This window comes from Myodes glareolus, chromosome 23, assembly GCF_982192425.1.
Source record: "Myodes glareolus chromosome 23, mMyoGla1.1, whole genome shotgun sequence".
NCBI classification, from domain to species: Eukaryota; Metazoa; Chordata; class Mammalia; order Rodentia; family Cricetidae; genus Myodes; species Myodes glareolus.
In genome coordinates this window covers 2868046-2884599 of record NC_142048.1, presented here as the reverse complement: position 1 = coordinate 2884599, position 16554 = coordinate 2868046, and the positions used below count along the sequence as shown (strand labels likewise).

Below are 16554 nucleotides of genomic sequence, written 5' to 3'. Positions count from 1 at the left end.
GTTGCGCAGTGGAGCTTTCTAGAATAAAGGGTAGACCCGGGTGGGACTTCCGGCTGTCGGGAGTCTCCTAGAGTTAAGACCGAAGTTAAACATGATAGATAACTTCTAGCCGCCGAAGTGTCCGGCAGTTTCAAGCTTAAGACCAAATGGCGCCACCCACGCGACGCGGGATCTAGTTGGAGAAGGCGGAGGAGGAACGTGGGACGCAGTCTGAGCGCGAGGAATCGCTGGAGGCCTCAAGGAAGGGCAACCTAGAGCGGTTTACAGGGGCGTGGCTTGCTGCCGCGTCCCGCCCCCATCAGTCCCTAGCAGGCGCCCGACCCACCCCAGTCGGATCCGAGCGCTTTTGCAGAGCCGCTGCGATCTGGCGATGGCACTACCGCTGCCCCTGCTCTGTCTCTGCATCGCAGCCGCGCACCTAGTGGGAGCGCGAGGTGAGATGCCCTGGGGCCGGGAGGCTGATCACTGCGCGCATCAAAGGGGGTGGGTGGGGCACCTCACGAGCTTCACAGAGAGCAGAGCGACCGAAAGAGACCGCTTCTTTCCGTCCTCTCCGGGGATAGAGCACCAGGCCAGGAGTTGAGCATGGATCGGAGCTGTCCTTTCGCGTAGCTGTTGACAGGCCCATTTCTCAGAAGACTGAGGCTCCAGGAAGAAGGGGTTCGCCTGAACCTGTCACCCCTCCTAATTCATCTTGGAAAGTTGGAAGCCAGAGAAGCCGAAGACTTCTCTGTTAACACCTTGAACCCCATCTAGAAAGACCGGGGAGAGTAGAGCAAGACACGCGACTAAACTTGTGTTTGATGAACACTTAAGTTCGAAGGACAGGGCTTCAGGGTCCACTGCTAGTTACAGGACTAGCAGCCAAGGGCAGAGCACTGCAGACCCCAGGGCTAGATCTGTTTCCTACTCCGTGAAAGGTAGTGGTCATGGTCCCGCTATTGCACCAGAAGGGGGTCCCAGCGGTCCCCACCTTGCACTCTTACAGATGCTAACCCCACCAAGGAGAGCACTGCAGCCACCAGGGATCTTGTAGGATGGCCGCCAGACCCCGGCCAGCCCTCGCCAGCCCTGGAGGACTGGGAGGGTAAGTCGCCTCTGCGACCGAGTTGTGTGACCTGGGCCTGGTGGAGATATGGGGGAGGGTGGGGAAAGTAGTCCTTCGACATCGCAGCTTCTGGAAACCCTGACCCCAGGGCCCCAAGCTGGAGGGACTGACGGGAGGTGGGGACCCGGGCTCAACACGCGGTGCCCGCAGAGGCCAGCGAGTGGACGTCGTGGTTCAACGTAGACCACCCCGGAGGAGATGGCGACTTCGAGAGCTTGGCCGCCATCCGCTTCTACTATGGTCCCGCGCGCGTGTGCCCGCGGCCCCTGGCCCTGGAAGCGCGCACCACAGACTGGGCGCTACCGGCCTCCATGGGCGAGCGCGTGCACGCCAACCCGACACGCGGTTTCTGGTGTCTCAATCGGGAGCAGCCCCGAGGCCGCCGCTGCTCCAACTACCACGTGCGCTTCCGCTGCCCAGTGGGTAAGGTAGTCCTGGGCGGGCGGGGACGTAGAAAGTGTGACCCTGAGGAGCAAGATCCGTTGAGAGCGGCGCCTGAGTTTCCACCGAGGTGGGGTCGTGTGGGCGTAGCTTCGATGAGACCACCCACCACCCTGCGGGCATTGGTTTGAGGGGCGGAGCTGGATCCAGGTGGTAGTGTATCCACGTTCCAGGACCCCAACAATCCATCCTGAATAGCTCAGTGCTGGGGGATGGCCGATGGGGAACAGCAGGGCTAACCAGGAGTGCACCTGGCAGGGAGTCGGGGTGTGTTCTGCAAGACTACAGTCTGCCTCTGTGACTCTGCAGTCAGGGTGCGTGTATGCCAGGGAACCGGACCCGCTTAGTCCAGAGAGCCCGCTGTAGGGGGTTGACAGCTCCTCATCTTCCTCCTTGCTCCGCAGAGGCCGCGTGGGGCGCATGGGGCGCGTGGGGTCTCTGCTCCAAGAGCTGCGGGCCAGGCCGCCGCCTGCGCCGCCGCAGCTGTCAAAGCTCTTCTGGGGATATGTGTCCTGGGAGCCCCCAGGAGGCGCAGAAGTGCGTGAGGTCCAGGTGCCCAGGTAGGAGGGGACAGGGCCTGAAGAGGGACGGTCAGGGGTGGGGCCTGCATAAAGAGGAGCCCAGGAGGCGAGGCCAGTAAAGGGAGGAACTTGGGACATAGGTGGGGTCTAGAAGGGTCCAATATTGGCAACCCCTTCCCTCCTTTGCCCGATGGGTCGTGACTGCGCACAACCGAATGCTATTTTACTGGGCGTAGAATCCTAGGCGCAAGGTAAAGGGACTACGCAAAAGGTCGGTAGATGCCAGACAGGCATGGCCAGACTCGAGGGGCCATTTCCTCTAGTGCACAAAGGTAGCCCTGTGTGCAGACGCAGTTGCATACTCTGAGTGAATGCATGTAGCATTCAGTCTCTGCCTGCCCAGCTTGCCCACGCAGACACGTGCTCACACCTTGGCAGACACAATGCCCAGGCCCTTCCAGGAGGGGACTGGAAATTCCACAAACATGGTCTGTAACCGTTGCAGCAGAGCCCTCATAGGGTGGGGACCCCACCCCATCTCCGGCACTTCTCCCTTCAAGTTTCCACTGTAATTTTCCATTTTGTAAAGAAGCGGCAGCATTAGCAACGAGACAGATGTTGTCCAAGACAGCCCCTGGCTCCCAGCCCTACCTAGGTGTTCCTGTGGATGAGTTCTCCTCGCCATCTTTTGTGAATCAACCTCTTGGGTCCCCTCCTTGGAGTTTCTTCCCCGCGTCTCTGGATCCAGCTTCTTCCAACTAGTCTAGCTATGCCCATTCATTCCTGTCTCCAGACTCACTCAAGTCCAGCCACACTGACGCCTGAGGGGAATTGATGGGGGAGGGGAGTATGTTTGTTGAATAACTGAGTGCAAAACTCTCTCCAAGAGTTCTCTCTGCCTCCCCCCATGTTCCCCTAGGGTGTAGCTCTGACAGCTGTGGGTGCTCTGACCACATCCTCTTGGGCTCAGTGGTCACTCAATCTGGGCAACCACTGCCAGGAGCCAGGGTCTTCCTTCGAGCCCGACCTGGCACTGTAGCCACCAGTGACACCCATGGAACCTTCTGGGTTCCTGGCGTCTGTGCTGCCAGTCAGGTCAATGTCAGTGCCCAGATGGATGGCTTCTCAGTTGGTACAGCCCAGGCCCATGCCAACAGCTCCAGCTCAGCCGTGGTCACCATCGTCCTTAAAGAGTTAGGTGAGTGTCCTTACAGCCAGGAACATAGGGTGACAGGGGAGGGTGTTTCAGGCCAAGGGGAAAAAACCCAAGAAGTGACTCACTTGTTGACAGTACAGGGTGAGGAAGGCTGTCCCTGAGAGAATGGGAGGAAAAAGGGGTCTCTGGGGATATAACAGGATCATAAACTTGGCCAACTCCTATTCCTTTAGGAAAGCCATACCTGGTAAAGCACCCCGAGTCCCGAGTGAGAGAGGCAGGTCAGCATGTGATCTTCTGCTGCAAGGCTTCGGGGACCCCCATGCCTAAAAAATATTCCTGGTGAGTGTCTTCATGAACTGAGGGAATTAGCCAGCTTTGGGTTGGCAGGAGTTCCTGTAACCCTGTGGTACCTCTAAAACCTAAGGTGTTGTGATGAAAACTTTATTCAGGCCGAGGCAGGAGGACTGTTGTGAGCTTGCAGTAGTGTGGGCTACACAGTGGTGAGACCATGTCTCAGAAACAGAAAAAACAAAGCCGGTCTGGTGGGGCGCACTAGGGGCTTAAGGATTCAGAGTTCAAAGTCAACCTAGGATAGACAAAACATAAACCTCCTCGAGAGACTGCCTTTCGCCTCAGTTTCTTCTTTGTCCAGACTGCAGAGAGGTCCAGGGAGCTGAGCTCCAGAAAGCCTCTCTCCAGTCCTAGTGACAGAGGTGGTCGGGCCACCATCCCTAAGATCCCCACGATGTCATCCAACTGCCCCCTTCAGGTTCCACAACGGGACCCTGCTGGACCGGCGCCAGCACGGGTCTGGGCCGCACTTGGATCTCCAGGGGCTTCGCGAGGACCAGGCAGGGGACTACTACTGCAAGGCCTGGAACGAGGCTGGTGCCGTGCGCTCCCGCGCCGCCCAGCTCACAGTGCTCGGTGAGCAGCCTGGTCCCACCCCACCCGAGCCCAGCCCACGCTCCCTCACCTCAGTTACCCTCCCTTGACCCGGGTGTGTGTACCCGCCAGCTCCCGGCCAGCCGTCCTGCGACCCCCGACCTCAGGAACATTTGATCAAGCTTCCCGACGACTGCGGCCAGCCCGGCGGCGGCCCCGCATACCTAGACGTGGGCCTGTGCACGGACACGCGCTGCCCGGGCCCCGCGGGCTCCGGTCCTCGCTGTGGGGACGCGGGCGCTCGCTGCTGCTCAGTGCTGCGCCTGGAGAGCAGGGACATCCGCTGCTCCGGCTACGTGCTCCCGGTGAAGGTGGTGGCCGAGTGTGGCTGTCGCAAGTGCCTGCCCCGACGGGGGCTAGTGAGGGGCCGCGTGGTGGCTGCGGACTCGGGGGAGCCCCTGCGCTTCGCCAGCATCCTGCTGGGCCGTGCGCCCATCGGCTTCACCTCCTATCAGGGCGACTTCACCATCGAGGTGCCGCCGGCCACTGAGCGCCTCGTGGTGACCTTCGTGGACCCGAGTGGCGAGTTCGTGGACAGCGTTCGCGTGCTGCCTTTCGACCCCCGTGGCGCCGGCGTGTACCACGAAGTCCGTGCGCTGCGCAAGGCGGCCACAGTGCTGCTGGACGCGGAGCGCGGCGGTGCAATCCCGTTGGGCGGCGCGGAAGAGGCGGCGGCTCCTGCGCTAGGTGAGCTGGTTTTGCCGCCCGGTACCTTCCGCCACTCCGACGGCCGTCCCTACGCCGGGCAGGTGGAGGCGCGTGTCACCTTCGTGGACCCCCGTGACCTGGCGTCGGCGCGCGGGGCGTCCAGCGACCTGCGCTTCCTGGACAGTTCGGGAGAACTGGCGCCGCTGCGCACCTATGGCATGTTCGCGGTTGACCTGCGCGCGCCCGGCTCTGCAGAGCAGCTGCACGCGGCGCGCGCGACCGTGCGCGTGGACGCCGAGCACGTGCGCATGCCCGGCCACGCGGAGGCTCTGGCTCTCTGGTCGCTGGAGCCGGAGACCGGCCTGTGGGAGGAGGAGCGGGCTGAGCAGGGAGGAGGCGGCTTCCGGCGTGAGGAGGCGGCGGCGCGCGTGCGCAGGGAGGAGCGCGCCTTCCTCGTGGGCGCGCTTACCGTGCGCGAGCGCCGCCTCTTCAACCTGGACGTGCCCGAGCGGCGCCGCTGCTTCGTGAAGGTCCGCGCCTACGGCACCGACCGCTTCGCGCCCGCCGAACAGGTGCAGGGCGTAGTGGTGACGCTGCTCAACCTGGAGCCCGCGCCCGGCTTCACGGGCAACCCGCGCGCGTGGGGCCGTTTTGACAGCGTGGTCACCGGGCCCAACGGCGCGTGCGTGCCCGCCTTCTGCGACGCCGAGCGGCCCGACGCCTACACGGCTTTGGTGACAGCGACTCTGGGCGGCGAGGAGCTGGAGGCCGCGCCATCGCGGCCACGCGCGATCGCAGCCACCGTTGGCGTGGCGCAGCCCTTCCTGGAGCGCCTCGGCTACCAGCGCACCGACCACGAGGACCCGGCGCTCAAGCGCACCGGCTTCCGCGTGAATCTTGCGCGGCCACGCGCGGGCCGTGAGTCCGAGGCGCGTGGGCCCGTGTATCCGTGGCGCCGTCTGCGCGACTGCGAGGACGCGCCGGTCACCGACAACCACTTCCGATTCTCGCGCGTGGAAGCGGACAAGTACGAGTACGACGTGGTGCCGTTCCGGGAAGGAGCGCCCGCCTCGTGGACTGGAGACCTGCTGGCCTGGTGGCCCAACCCGCAGGAGTTCCGCGCGTGCTTCCTGAAGGTGCGGCTGCAGGGCCCGCAGGAGTACATGGTACGCTCGCACAACGCCGGCGGCACCCACGCGGCCACTCGCGGCCGCCTCTACGGCCTTCGCGACACCCGCAGCGTGCGCCACCCCGAGCGCCCCGGCGCCTCGGCCGCCTGTGTGGAGTTCAAGTGCGGCGGCATGCTGTTTGACCAGCGCCAGGTGGACAGGACGCTGGTGACTGTGACCCCGCAGGGCAGCTGCCGCCGCGTGGCCGTCAACACGCTCCTGCAGGACTACCTAGCCCGCCACCCACCACCTGCTCCCAACGACGACCCCACGGCCTTCGCTATGCTCGCTCCGCTCGACGCGCTGGGCCACAACTATGGCGTCTATACGGTCACTGACCAGAGCCCGCGGCTGGCCAAGGAGATCGCCATCGGCCGCTGCTTCGACGGCTCCTCCGACGGCTTCTCCCGGGAGATGAAGGCGGATGCAGGCGTGGCTGTCACCTTCCAGTGCCGTGAGCCCAGCTCCAGACCCAGCCTCTTCCAGCGGCTGCTGGAGAACCCGGAATCAGCGCTTGGTAACATCCGTAGGGAGATGGGCCAGACCCCCCGCGATTCCCGGGTTGCCCAAACCCAGGCCAGAGATTCTGGCCCCTTAGGCGTGCACCCCGGACAGTGATCTAGTGCACGACCTCATTCCTGTTCCTTGCTTTAGACTTTGTTGTCTTCAAAAAGCCTTGCCCTATTTGTCCCCTGGCTTCTGGTTCCCGTTTTCCCTTTCCTGCCCAGAATTCGGTAAAGACCAAAACTACGGGTGCTGATGGAAGTTTTGGGCAGGCAGCTGTGGCTCTGTGACCGGAAAGAATGTCCTGCTGTGGTTGAAGCCAGGGCCGGGGACATGGTTGTCCACCTGAGGCCTGTGCTTCACTCCAGCTGAGGCGGGTTCTGGTTCACTCCCATGCCCTGTCCTTTCTTTCAGGTGCCCTGGGTCCGCAGCCTGTTTGTGATCTGTGTGTGGCTCCCTGCCCAGCTTTGGTTCTTTTGGTTCTGAGGTCATATTTATTGAGATAAAGTCCCAAGCAGGTGTGAGTGGGGGTCCATGGGGAAAAGGTGCTTTGGGGTCCCCATGCAGTGAAAGCCAGGGTACTTGGGAATGCCCTCTGCTTGGGGGCAGGTGCTATGTGCTCAATTAAAAAAATGCTTTATTCCCAACCGGTTGTGTCTTTTGAAAAGGATGAGGCTTGGTTGGGACTGAAGCTGAGCGGGTTGTGATCCCAGCACTAGGCAGCTGAGGCAGGGGAATTCTGATATCCAGCTACAGAGCTACAGAGCCAACATGTCTTGGAAAGCCAAAACTCACCAAACAAGGTTTGGAGGCACACAGAGTCCTGTGTGTCAGCAGTTCAGGGACTCCCAAGGGGCATGGCACACCTGTGTCAGGTGCCTGACTGCAAGGGTATAACAATGGCCAGAAAACACAGTGACTCCCTAACTGCTGCAGCCTCCTGGCACCTGTGCCTGGCTAGGGGCCCAGAGCTATAGGACATGGAAGGGTGCCGCTAGGAAAGCTCCTGAAGCAGGCAGCAGCCATTACCACCACCACTGCCTTGGACTTGCTCAACAGAGACTGCTGTACTGGCCTGGGCACCTTCATGCTGAGGGCCAGCCACACCTTGGCCAACGACAGTGGCTACAGGCATCATCGGTGCCCTCCTAGCCTCAGGCAGGCAGGCAGGCTGACTCTACAACACAGGTGTGCTGATCATGCCCCCATTTTCCAAAGAAACTGATGTGAGTTGTGTCAGCAGGAGGGGCCCTGAGGACCCCTGCAATGCCCCGCCTTGAGAAAGGTGATTTTGGTCATTTTGGTTTGAGATCTCAAACTCACTACATAGTCAAGGACAACCTTGAATTCCTGACCCTCCTGTGTCAGTGCTGCGACGATGGGTGTGTGCCCAGGGTTTTGTGTACACCAGGCAAGTAGTGCAGCTGCGCCACATCGCCACCCCAAGAAAGAGTCCTGTGTCTGCCCAAGTTCCCGGAAGCAGAGAACCTACACACCTCTTCTTTATTACCCACCATGCAAGTTTTGACATCAGGCGATTAGCTGTGTGATCCCATGAGGGTTGGCCAACAGCCAAGCACACAGGACCCCTTTTGGGGTCAGTTCTTGTGAACCACAGTTCTTCCCCATGTGGCTACCCCACAGATGTCTTCACTTCAACTAACTTCCAGACTTTGCTTAGGCCTAGCCATTCACGAGCTCCCCTGTGGGGCAGCATCTCCTGGCAGAGGTCATTTTCACCCATACCAGGAACACCTTCCTGTACCCTAAGGGATGTGAGTCCCAAAGGACCAGTAAACAGCAAGTTGCTGGATGGTGGTGGCACACGCCTTTAATTCCAGCACTCAGGAGGCAGAGGCAGGTGGATCTCTGTGAGTTCGAGGCCAGCCTGGTCTACAAGAGCTAGTTCCAGGACAGGCTCCAAAAGCTACCCTGTCTCGAAAAACCAAAACCAAAACAAACAAAAAACAGCTAGCAAGTCCAGACCCTGGCTTCTGCCCCAGGGCTCTGCTGGGCCTGTACAGGACAGGTGGTGCTCAGAGCTGCTCGGAGCAGTGCAGGGGCTACCCAGCACTGCGTTTCCCCAGCAGTAGAAGGGGGGGCCTGCTTCAGAGTCCAGCCCCCTGATGAGGTGTCCGGCCCTCTTGCCAAATACCTTCCTTGAGAAAGTGTTGGGGCTTCTCTAGCTGCCAGCTAGGTTTTAGGGGGTGACTGGCTTGGCCCTGGACCCTTTGTTAGTGTGAGGTGGGGTCAGTGGGAGCCTCCCTCTAGCTGAGCCCAGAGGGTTGTGAACCTTTTCCTTTCTCTGCCTGTTCACTAACAGGGCAACATTTGTCCCCAGTTTCCACATGAGAAAACGGAGATTCCAAGAGAAGGGAGTGCTGCCCTGTGCTGGCAGGCTACTCTGCCTTTATTCTGCCCTGGTGCTCAGATCCGGCCTCCCTCCTGGAACCTCAACTGCAGCTTCTGGAAAATCCATTACCCTCTCCACCCCCAGCAAGGCTGCCAGGACACGCCCTTGGCGGGGGGGGGGGGATAATCAGGGCCAAGACCCCCCAGAGACCCAGCTCCTGCCACCCTGAGGTCAGCTCAGGGCACAGGAGGCCCAATGTCCTGCCCCTGACATTTTAGATTTTATAATTTTAGAACCAGGGGTTCTTAAAATTCCTCACACCATGATGTAGAGAAAAATATTGGACCAGTAAAATACTTAAAACAAGTCTGAACACAGCAGAATCCAAGAGGAAGGATGGCAAGACAGATGTGCACCAAGGACTGCCGGATGTGGCCCCGGGGACTAGACTTGCTTTAAGGGACCTTAATGTATACACAGTGTATTGAGGTTCCAAGCTCTGGTTTTTTGCTTTTGTTTTTCGAGACAGGGTTTCTCTGTATAACAGCCCTGGCTGTCCTAGAACTCACTTTGTAGACCAGGCTGGCCTCAAACTCACTTTGTAGACCAGGCTGGCTTTGAACTCAGGTCCCCCTGCCTCTGCCTCCCGAATGTTGGGATTAAAGGTGTGCACCACCGCCCAGCCCAAGCTTTGTTTTTAGGGAAAATGACTGGGTTCTGTTTCATAGCTGAAAGCCTCAGCTAGTGTGGACACTGTACCTGGGGGATACAGACACTGTACCTGGGGGATACAGACAGACACTGTCCCTGGGGGATACAGACACTGTCCCTGGGGGATACAGACAGACACTGTCCCTGGGGGATACAGACAGACACTGTAACTGGGGGATACAGACACTGTAACTTTATATCCTGGCGGGGACAGTCACTGGCCATCTCTGTTTGTTTTTTAGAGACGGCCTCATGTAGATCAGGGTTGAACTTCTACCCTGAGCACCGCAGAAGAGATGTGAGCTACCATGCCGAGCTAGGAGGGGTCTTGAAGCTGTGTTAGGGTTTGGCGGGTAGATGAGACAGGAAAGGCATGGGCAACTGGAACAGCATGTGCATTCTGGAGGGACAAGTGAGCAAGAGACATGGAGGGAGGGGAGCAACTTCTAGAGTAAGAAACCTCTAGAAGACAATTTCTCCTCCCTCCTTCCCTCCCTCCCTTCCTCTCTCACTTTCTCTTCCCTTCCTCCTCCCTCCCTCCTTCCTTTCCCTGCATTTTGGGCATGTGTGGGTGTGTTTATATCATAGGAGTATGGAGGTCAGAGGACAACTCTGTAGAATTGGTTTTCTCTTTCCTCCATCATGTGGGTCTCAGGGATTGACCTCATATTCTCCAGTTTGTGCTTCAAAGCACCTTTGCCTGCTGAGCCATTTTGGTGCCCCAGCCTAAGTTACACAATTTCTCAGGACAGACCTCCACTCCCCTACAGCTCCCATGAGCTCTGCTTCTAAGACCTGCTTCTCTGGTGGCACTGAGGTCTGTTCTCCCCACATGGCCCAGCACCCCCTCTCTACAGCTCAGTCCTGGCAGAACATCCCTGGCTTTCCTGTAGGGGCCTCGTGGGCCTGGAGTGGCCACCCACCACTTCCCCACTGTCTGTCTCTCTCATCAGCCTCAGGGATGGGTCTATGCTGGTCTCAGACCCCGAGGACTGAATCTGGCCTGGCAGGCACTGTCTCCAGCTAGTGGGGGAATACATGGCACCTCTGTGGGATGAGGTCTTGGGGTGGGAACAGAAACCAGGCTGAGGGGACCAGCATGGGGAGAGGGGACTCCCAGCTGTTGGACGTAGACATGGGGAGACAGACATGGCCTCACCCAGTGCCACTGTGTCAGTCAGAGCCAACTTGCCTGCCCATCATCGGGCCTGAGGTCAGGTTTTCCTGGCCACACCCTATCTCTGTCTCTTACAGTCAGATATTCCCTTCTTTTTCCCTCAGCACCTTCTAGACACCTAACTAGTGTCTATCACCCTAGGACTAGGATGCACGAGGCAGGGCACTGTCACCTTTATGGAGCCCTGTGCCCTGAGGCCACACCATACCCACCTGTGTCTGTGCCCCACAGTCACCTCAGCCTAGGATGCTGTACTAGTGGCCTCAGGATCTCCAGATCTGCCCACAGCTGGGTGCCCTGGGTACATCCACCCTTGAAGCCCAAGAACAGAGTGGGCTAGGGGAACCCCAGGCCTTCAAGATCCCAGCTGCTTTTGTAGTAGAGGCCTGAGTCCCTCCCTCCCTTTGCTGACTCAGCCCTGGAGCAGGCAGCACCGCCAGACCTCAGTTATGTCCTCAAAGGCTGCCTGGCCCCAGACAGTGCTGGAGCATGGCTGAGCCAGGCAGAGGCGAGGCCACAGCTCCCACTCCCTCTTCCTGCCTGAGGGTTTCTGGAGACATGAACCCCCAAAGGGCCAGGCTCTCCCAGTCCTTTTCATGAAATGTATAGGTTAGCCCAGCATCTTGTGAGGATCCTGTGCAGAACACAGGTACACACAGACCCTCCTCCCAAGACAGCTACATGCGGAGCTGTGCTTAGATAAGGATTCCTAGGAACCCGAGTCAGAAAGTCAAGGCAAAAGAGGCACAAAAACTCCTTCTTGTAGGGCCAGGGTCTGGAGGGCAGGGAGTTTTCAATCTGGGCTTTCAAGGGTGAATAGTTTTCCAGACTGGATCAGAAGTCTTGACTTCAGTTTTCCTTTTGTTTTTGAGGGTCTCAAGCACAGGAGTGGGGGCGGAGGTGTCTCTGTCCCCAGGAGCATCAAGTCTGAAACATGAGGCAAAGCCATGCTCAGCAGAAACTCCAGGGGTGCACAGGTGTGACCTCACTTCTCAGGGTGGCACTCATTGGGTTAGACTTTGCCAACATTTGAACATAAGATGTTCACGGCATGCCCGACATCAACTGGGACAGGGTTTTGTATATAGCTCAGATTGTTCTGGAGCTTGAGAGCCCCCTGCTTCATCACTGGTGTGGGATTAAAGGTGTCCTAATGGATCCCTATGCCCGGCTGGGGAGACTGAGGCTGGGGCAGCTAGGACACAGAAACGGGTCTCACAGACAAGTGGGCTCAGCAGCAGCTAGCATCCCATCCCAAATTGACTCTAAGGTTTAAAAGCCAAACCCAGCACTTGAGAGGCAGAGGCAGAAGGATCAGGAATTCTCTGTCATCCTCAGCTACTGTAATGAGCTTGAAGCCATCCAGAGCTACATAGAGGGACTCAGTCTCCAAACAGAAGCAACAAAGAGAAGGGGTAACAGCTGAGTAACTCTAACAAGGGCTTCTCTTGAGAGAGCTTGCCTCAGGCTGGGCAGCCAGACCTTCTGGGAGGCCCCGGCCCGGGCTCTGGCCTGGCCCTGCTACTGTCTGGTCGGCTGAACACAAACACAAAGTGGCTAGCCCTACGGAATCTAGGTTGTGGTCAGGCTGTGGCTGAAGAAGCTCTTGGAAAAACACGAGGCCCACGCGGCCAGGCCCAGTGGCTGCCTGGCAGGGCACTGAGGAATGTCGCTGGCAGGCCACCTGCTGCTGGGCGGGGCGGTGGCGGCAGGCCTGATACTGACGACCTGCAAGTCTGGGAGAACAGGACGCGGCAGCCCACCCTTGCCCCGGCCCCATCGGCTTGCATGGCTCTGCTTTGTGGCCCGAGTCCCCTTTCCTCAGAAAGTGCTAACTTGCTGACCCTAGGGCAGGAAGAGCAGTTCCACCTCCTTGCTTCCACCCTCCCCTCCAACACCTGAGCCTCTGCTAGTTCTCAGCCCCTTCGGGCTCGGCCCAACAGTCATGCTTTACAGTTATCTGTGTGTTGCTCAAACCATTTACCTGGCTTCCGCTCACTGACCTCTCCAAGAAGGCTGTTCCTGTGACTTCCCCACCTTACAGATAGGGAAACTGAGGCTTAGAGGGTTTCCTTCCAGTCTTGAGATTATTCCTGGAGTCTGGCAACAGGATTTCAGGATTTCGTTTTTGGGTTGACTCCTCCCCCTTGTGGCTAAAGACATCACTGCAGCCCAAGCCTGTGAGGTCCCCATGACCTCTCCTGCTCACCAAGGTTCACCAAGGCTCCCACACTCCCTTCAGCAGCAGCAGGGGGCTTGAATGCATTCATAATGGTCATCATGGAAATTCTTTTTTTTGGGGGGGGGGAGTTTCGAGACAGGGTTTCTCTGTAGCTTTGGAGCCTGTCCTGGAATTAGCTCTTGTAGACCAGACTGGCCTTGAACTCACAGAGACCCGTCTGCCTCTTCCTCCTCTGTGCTGGGATTAAAGGTGTGCGCTGCCCAGCCATCATGGAAATTCTTGAAGGTAAAACCTACCCTTTCCAGTAAGCCCCAGGCCCTCTCCCTACTCACTCCTGCTGTCTGAGTTTCCCCAGCAGGACTAACCGCTGTTGGAGACCGTTGCCTTTTCAGGTCTCTGCCTAGATCCCCCAGTGAAGAGCTGGAGGCATGAGTTTTTGTGTAACACGTCAAAAAATTTGGTGGAGGAAGAGAGGTGGGAACCCCTGAACTTTGGCCCTTCCTGTTTATTATCACCCCAAAACAACCCGAGGAGGCTTGGGAGTATAGGTCAGAGGTTTTACTTGAGGGGATCCTCTGGGGAGGTCGAACCATGCTTGGGGGATTGAGAGGTGAGAGGTGAGCTGCTGTTCTACCTCCATCCACCAAAGGATGCTCTGTCTACAGCGTGAAGCCTGGAGACCCCAAGGCCTGTGCAACCTGAGGAGGTCCCTGAGTGGATTTCAGAAGGGATGCAGTTCTTCGTCCTCATTCAGAGTATTTTGCTATGTAACTCACTTCTCCCTCTTCTTGCTGTATTTACATATAATTTGCACGATTCACCTAATTTGTATTAGATTTGCATCTTGTTTGCATGGCTTTTCTCAGATCTCCCTTCCTTGAGCCAATTTTCCTGAGGAATTCTATCTCACTCAGTTCTCCATTCAGAGGCCAAGAAAACTTATGATCCCAGCAGGGTTCACAGGGACTGTGGTGCAGCACGATTAGTAAAAACAGAGACAGATAACCTAAAGGTCAGAAAAGTATAGCAGTCAGCTACTGGCTCTGACCTCTACACCTCAGTTTGAAATGGCGTTCCTCCTTCCAGGAATCTCAGAACGAGACTATGTCTGAGAGCTGTCTCCTCCCGTCTTATATTTCTCTCTAGGGCTGGGATTAAAGGGTTGTGTCACCACTGCCTGGTCTGTAACGCTGACCAGTGGGGCTGTTTTACTCTCTGCTCCTCAAGCAAGCTTTCTTTATTAAAACACAAATGAACTATCACTACATTGTGGAGCTTCAAATGGAGGGCTGTCCACAGCTCCACAGTGATGTTGGCTCTCGCCAGGCTTCTGGGAAGGCAACACCCTTTACTACCTATTCGTGTGCCTCACCTCACCCAGAGAAGCTTCCAGAATCTGGGTTTTCTCCATGCAGCCTGAGAGTGGCTGGGAAGTTGCTTAGTATAAGGCCGTGCACCTTTAGGGTGTGAAGGGTGGCGGTGACCATGGCCTTCAGTCCATGTACCTAAGCTGGGGGTCTGTCTTGAAAGGCACCTTCCTCAATGGCATATTATTCAGCTATGAAAAAGAGTGAGGCTCTGGGAAATGGAAGGATGGATCAGTGGTTAAGGATACTGTCTGCAGCCAGGTGGGCAGTGGCACACATGCCTTTAATCCCACTTTCCAGAGGCAGAGGAAGAAAAATCTTTGAGTTCGAGGCCAGCCTGGTCTATAGAGCGACTTCTAGGACAGTCAGGGTTACACAGAGAAACCCAGTCTGGAACCCACCCCCCCCATAAAAAAAATGAAAGTTTCTGATCCATTCTATAATGCAGCAAACCCTAAAATATACCTGTGACGGGAGCCAGAGAGAAGGCCACGTGGGGTGTGCGGCTCCACTGACACCAATGGCTGAATCCAGATGAGTGACTGCTGGGGCTGGGGAAGTGAGTTGGGAGACACTGACAATGGGGTGAATGAGAGTGGTTTGTTATAACAGGTAATAGCCAAAAGCCACTCCTAAGTCCTCAGGATCAACAGAGCACAACACATGGGTAGATAGTGGCAGAATGCAGCTGGCTAGGTCCCAGAGATAAAGATGGTCCCCATTTGACAAGGAGTCCTGCTAGGATGTAGACAAAAGAGGCACTGTTGTAAGGGTGGGGTCAGGGACACAGGGACGCTGGTCAGCAGGCCAGATGAAGGCTGTGAGAAGGGACAAGGCTTCAGGGGGCAGAGGGCCATGGTCAGAAACTCAGCACCCCAGCACCTTTTTAGCAGAAACAAACAATTACAAACCAGTTCTGATTGGAGCAGGGACTGTGCCACTCCACCCAGGAAGTGTTAGAGTTGGTGATGGCATCACCTGTCACCTAGACAAGCCCAGATTGAAAATACTGGAAGTCAAAATGCAGACAAGTCAAAAACTTTAATGGGGTGGCTTGGAAGGAAGCCTGAGACGAATGATCCACAACAAACCAACAAATTGTTGGCTAAAATAATTGTGCCAAGGTGGGTAGGTGAGCAGCCAGGCCAAGGGTTATCGCCACAGTCACGGCTTCTGAGGTAATTGGCAGGATACAGGACCAGTCACCCATGGCACTCAACCAGGTTCCCAAAACTTAATTAGACACACCTGAGTTGAAGTTGCCAGAATCTCCAGCAGGTGGTGAGGTTGGCTGTGGAGTGGGGGCCCTCTGCCAACTGCTGTGGGCCTGGAAACGAAGAGCGACAGCACATGACTACCTGGTACCCACAAGGGCACCTACACATCCCTACTAGATGAGCTCCAGAAAGAGCTAGCTGAGTAGTGGGGTGAAGGGGTGGGCACTGAGCCCCTACCCCTCCATGAAATGCCTCAGGGGATGTCAGAACCAAGAGTCTAGTCACAGCAGCCTATGACAGAGCCATGGCTCATGGGTAACCAGAGCCCTTCCTCACAGGGATGGCCTCCTGTGTCTGCAGTGTGCACAGGCACAGTACACAGTGGGGCTCATCTATCTGAGGACAGCTGCACAGCTTTGCCGAGCACAGGAGACACTGTCCTCTCACACAGTATCAAGCAGAGCAGGTGTGGCAGAGATTATGAGTGAGGCTGTGGCAGGCATGTGCTGAAAGCAGTAGGGAATGGACAGAGACCATGCTGCCTGAGTGACCTTTAAGAGGAGCCAGGTGAACTGGGGGAAGTGTTGACTTGGGCATGATGGTGTATTCCTTAATCTCAGCCTTCAGAAGGAAGAGTCAGGAGGACCTCTGTGAACTTGAGAATATCCTGGTCTACATAGTGAGTTTCAGGAAGTCAGGGTTATGGAGAGATCCTGTCTCAAACAAATAAACAAACAAACAAAGGATCTGCCTGGATCATATTTTAGCTGAAAATCAAAGGAGGAACTGTGGGAGTCCCCTCTGTGTGCTGTGAATAAAGAAACTGCCTTGGCTGTTGATAGGGCAGAACTTAGATAGGTGGGGAAAACTAAACTGAATGCTGGGAGGAAGGAGGTGGAGTCAAGGAGAAGCCATGGAGCCCCACTGGACACCGATGCTGGAACTTTACCCTGTAAACCACAGCCTTGTGACAATACACAGATTACTAGAAATGGGTTAAATTAATATAAGAGTTAGCCAATAAGGAGCCAGAGCTAATGGGCTAAGCAGTG

The 16554-nt window shown here is 56.9% G+C and overlaps 2 protein-coding genes across 4 annotated transcripts in view; one reads left to right on the top strand and one right to left on the bottom strand.

The window, feature by feature from the left end:
* The first annotated feature begins 14 nt into the window (after positions 1–14).
* Cilp2 (cartilage intermediate layer protein 2) lies at positions 15–7142 on the top strand. Of its 2 annotated transcripts, XM_085680529.2 has the most exons (8): positions 15–434; positions 989–1087; positions 1259–1531; positions 1954–2109; positions 2990–3268; positions 3460–3568; positions 3999–4156; positions 4247–7142. In XM_085680529.2, exons 1-8 carry the CDS (start codon positions 371–373, stop codon positions 6607–6609), a joined length of 3501 nt encoding a protein of 1166 aa, XP_085536655.2. In that variant the 5' UTR covers positions 15–370; the 3' UTR covers positions 6610–7142. The 2 variants fall into 2 exon arrangements, with proteins under 2 accessions (XP_085536655.2, XP_085536656.2); XM_085680530.2 differs by lacking the exon at positions 1954–2109.
* An 8165-nt stretch (positions 7143–15307) lies between these two features.
* Positions 15308–16554, bottom strand: part of Pbx4 (PBX homeobox 4) — a 58379-nt gene continuing 57132 nt past the window's right edge. For both annotated transcript variants that reach the window (XM_048427232.3, XM_048427233.2), the window contains one exon: positions 15308–15612. In XM_048427232.3, the coding sequence (XP_048283189.2) occupies positions 15520–15612 (93 nt within the window). In that variant the 3' untranslated portion in view covers positions 15308–15519. The remainder of the gene's footprint in view (positions 15613–16554) is intronic.

Excerpts from the sequence above, each read along its gene's own strand:
- Cilp2 (XM_085680529.2), top strand. The coding sequence starts at position 371 with ATGGCACTACCGCTGCCCCTGCTCTGTCTCTGCATCGCAGCCGCGCAC. Across the intron at positions 1,532-1,953 it reads GCGCTTCCGCTGCCCAGTGG|AGGCCGCGTGGGGCGCATGG; the intron begins GTAAGGTAGTCC and ends CTTGCTCCGCAG. Across the intron at positions 3,569-3,998 it reads ATGCCTAAAAAATATTCCTG|GTTCCACAACGGGACCCTGC; the intron begins GTGAGTGTCTTC and ends TGCCCCCTTCAG.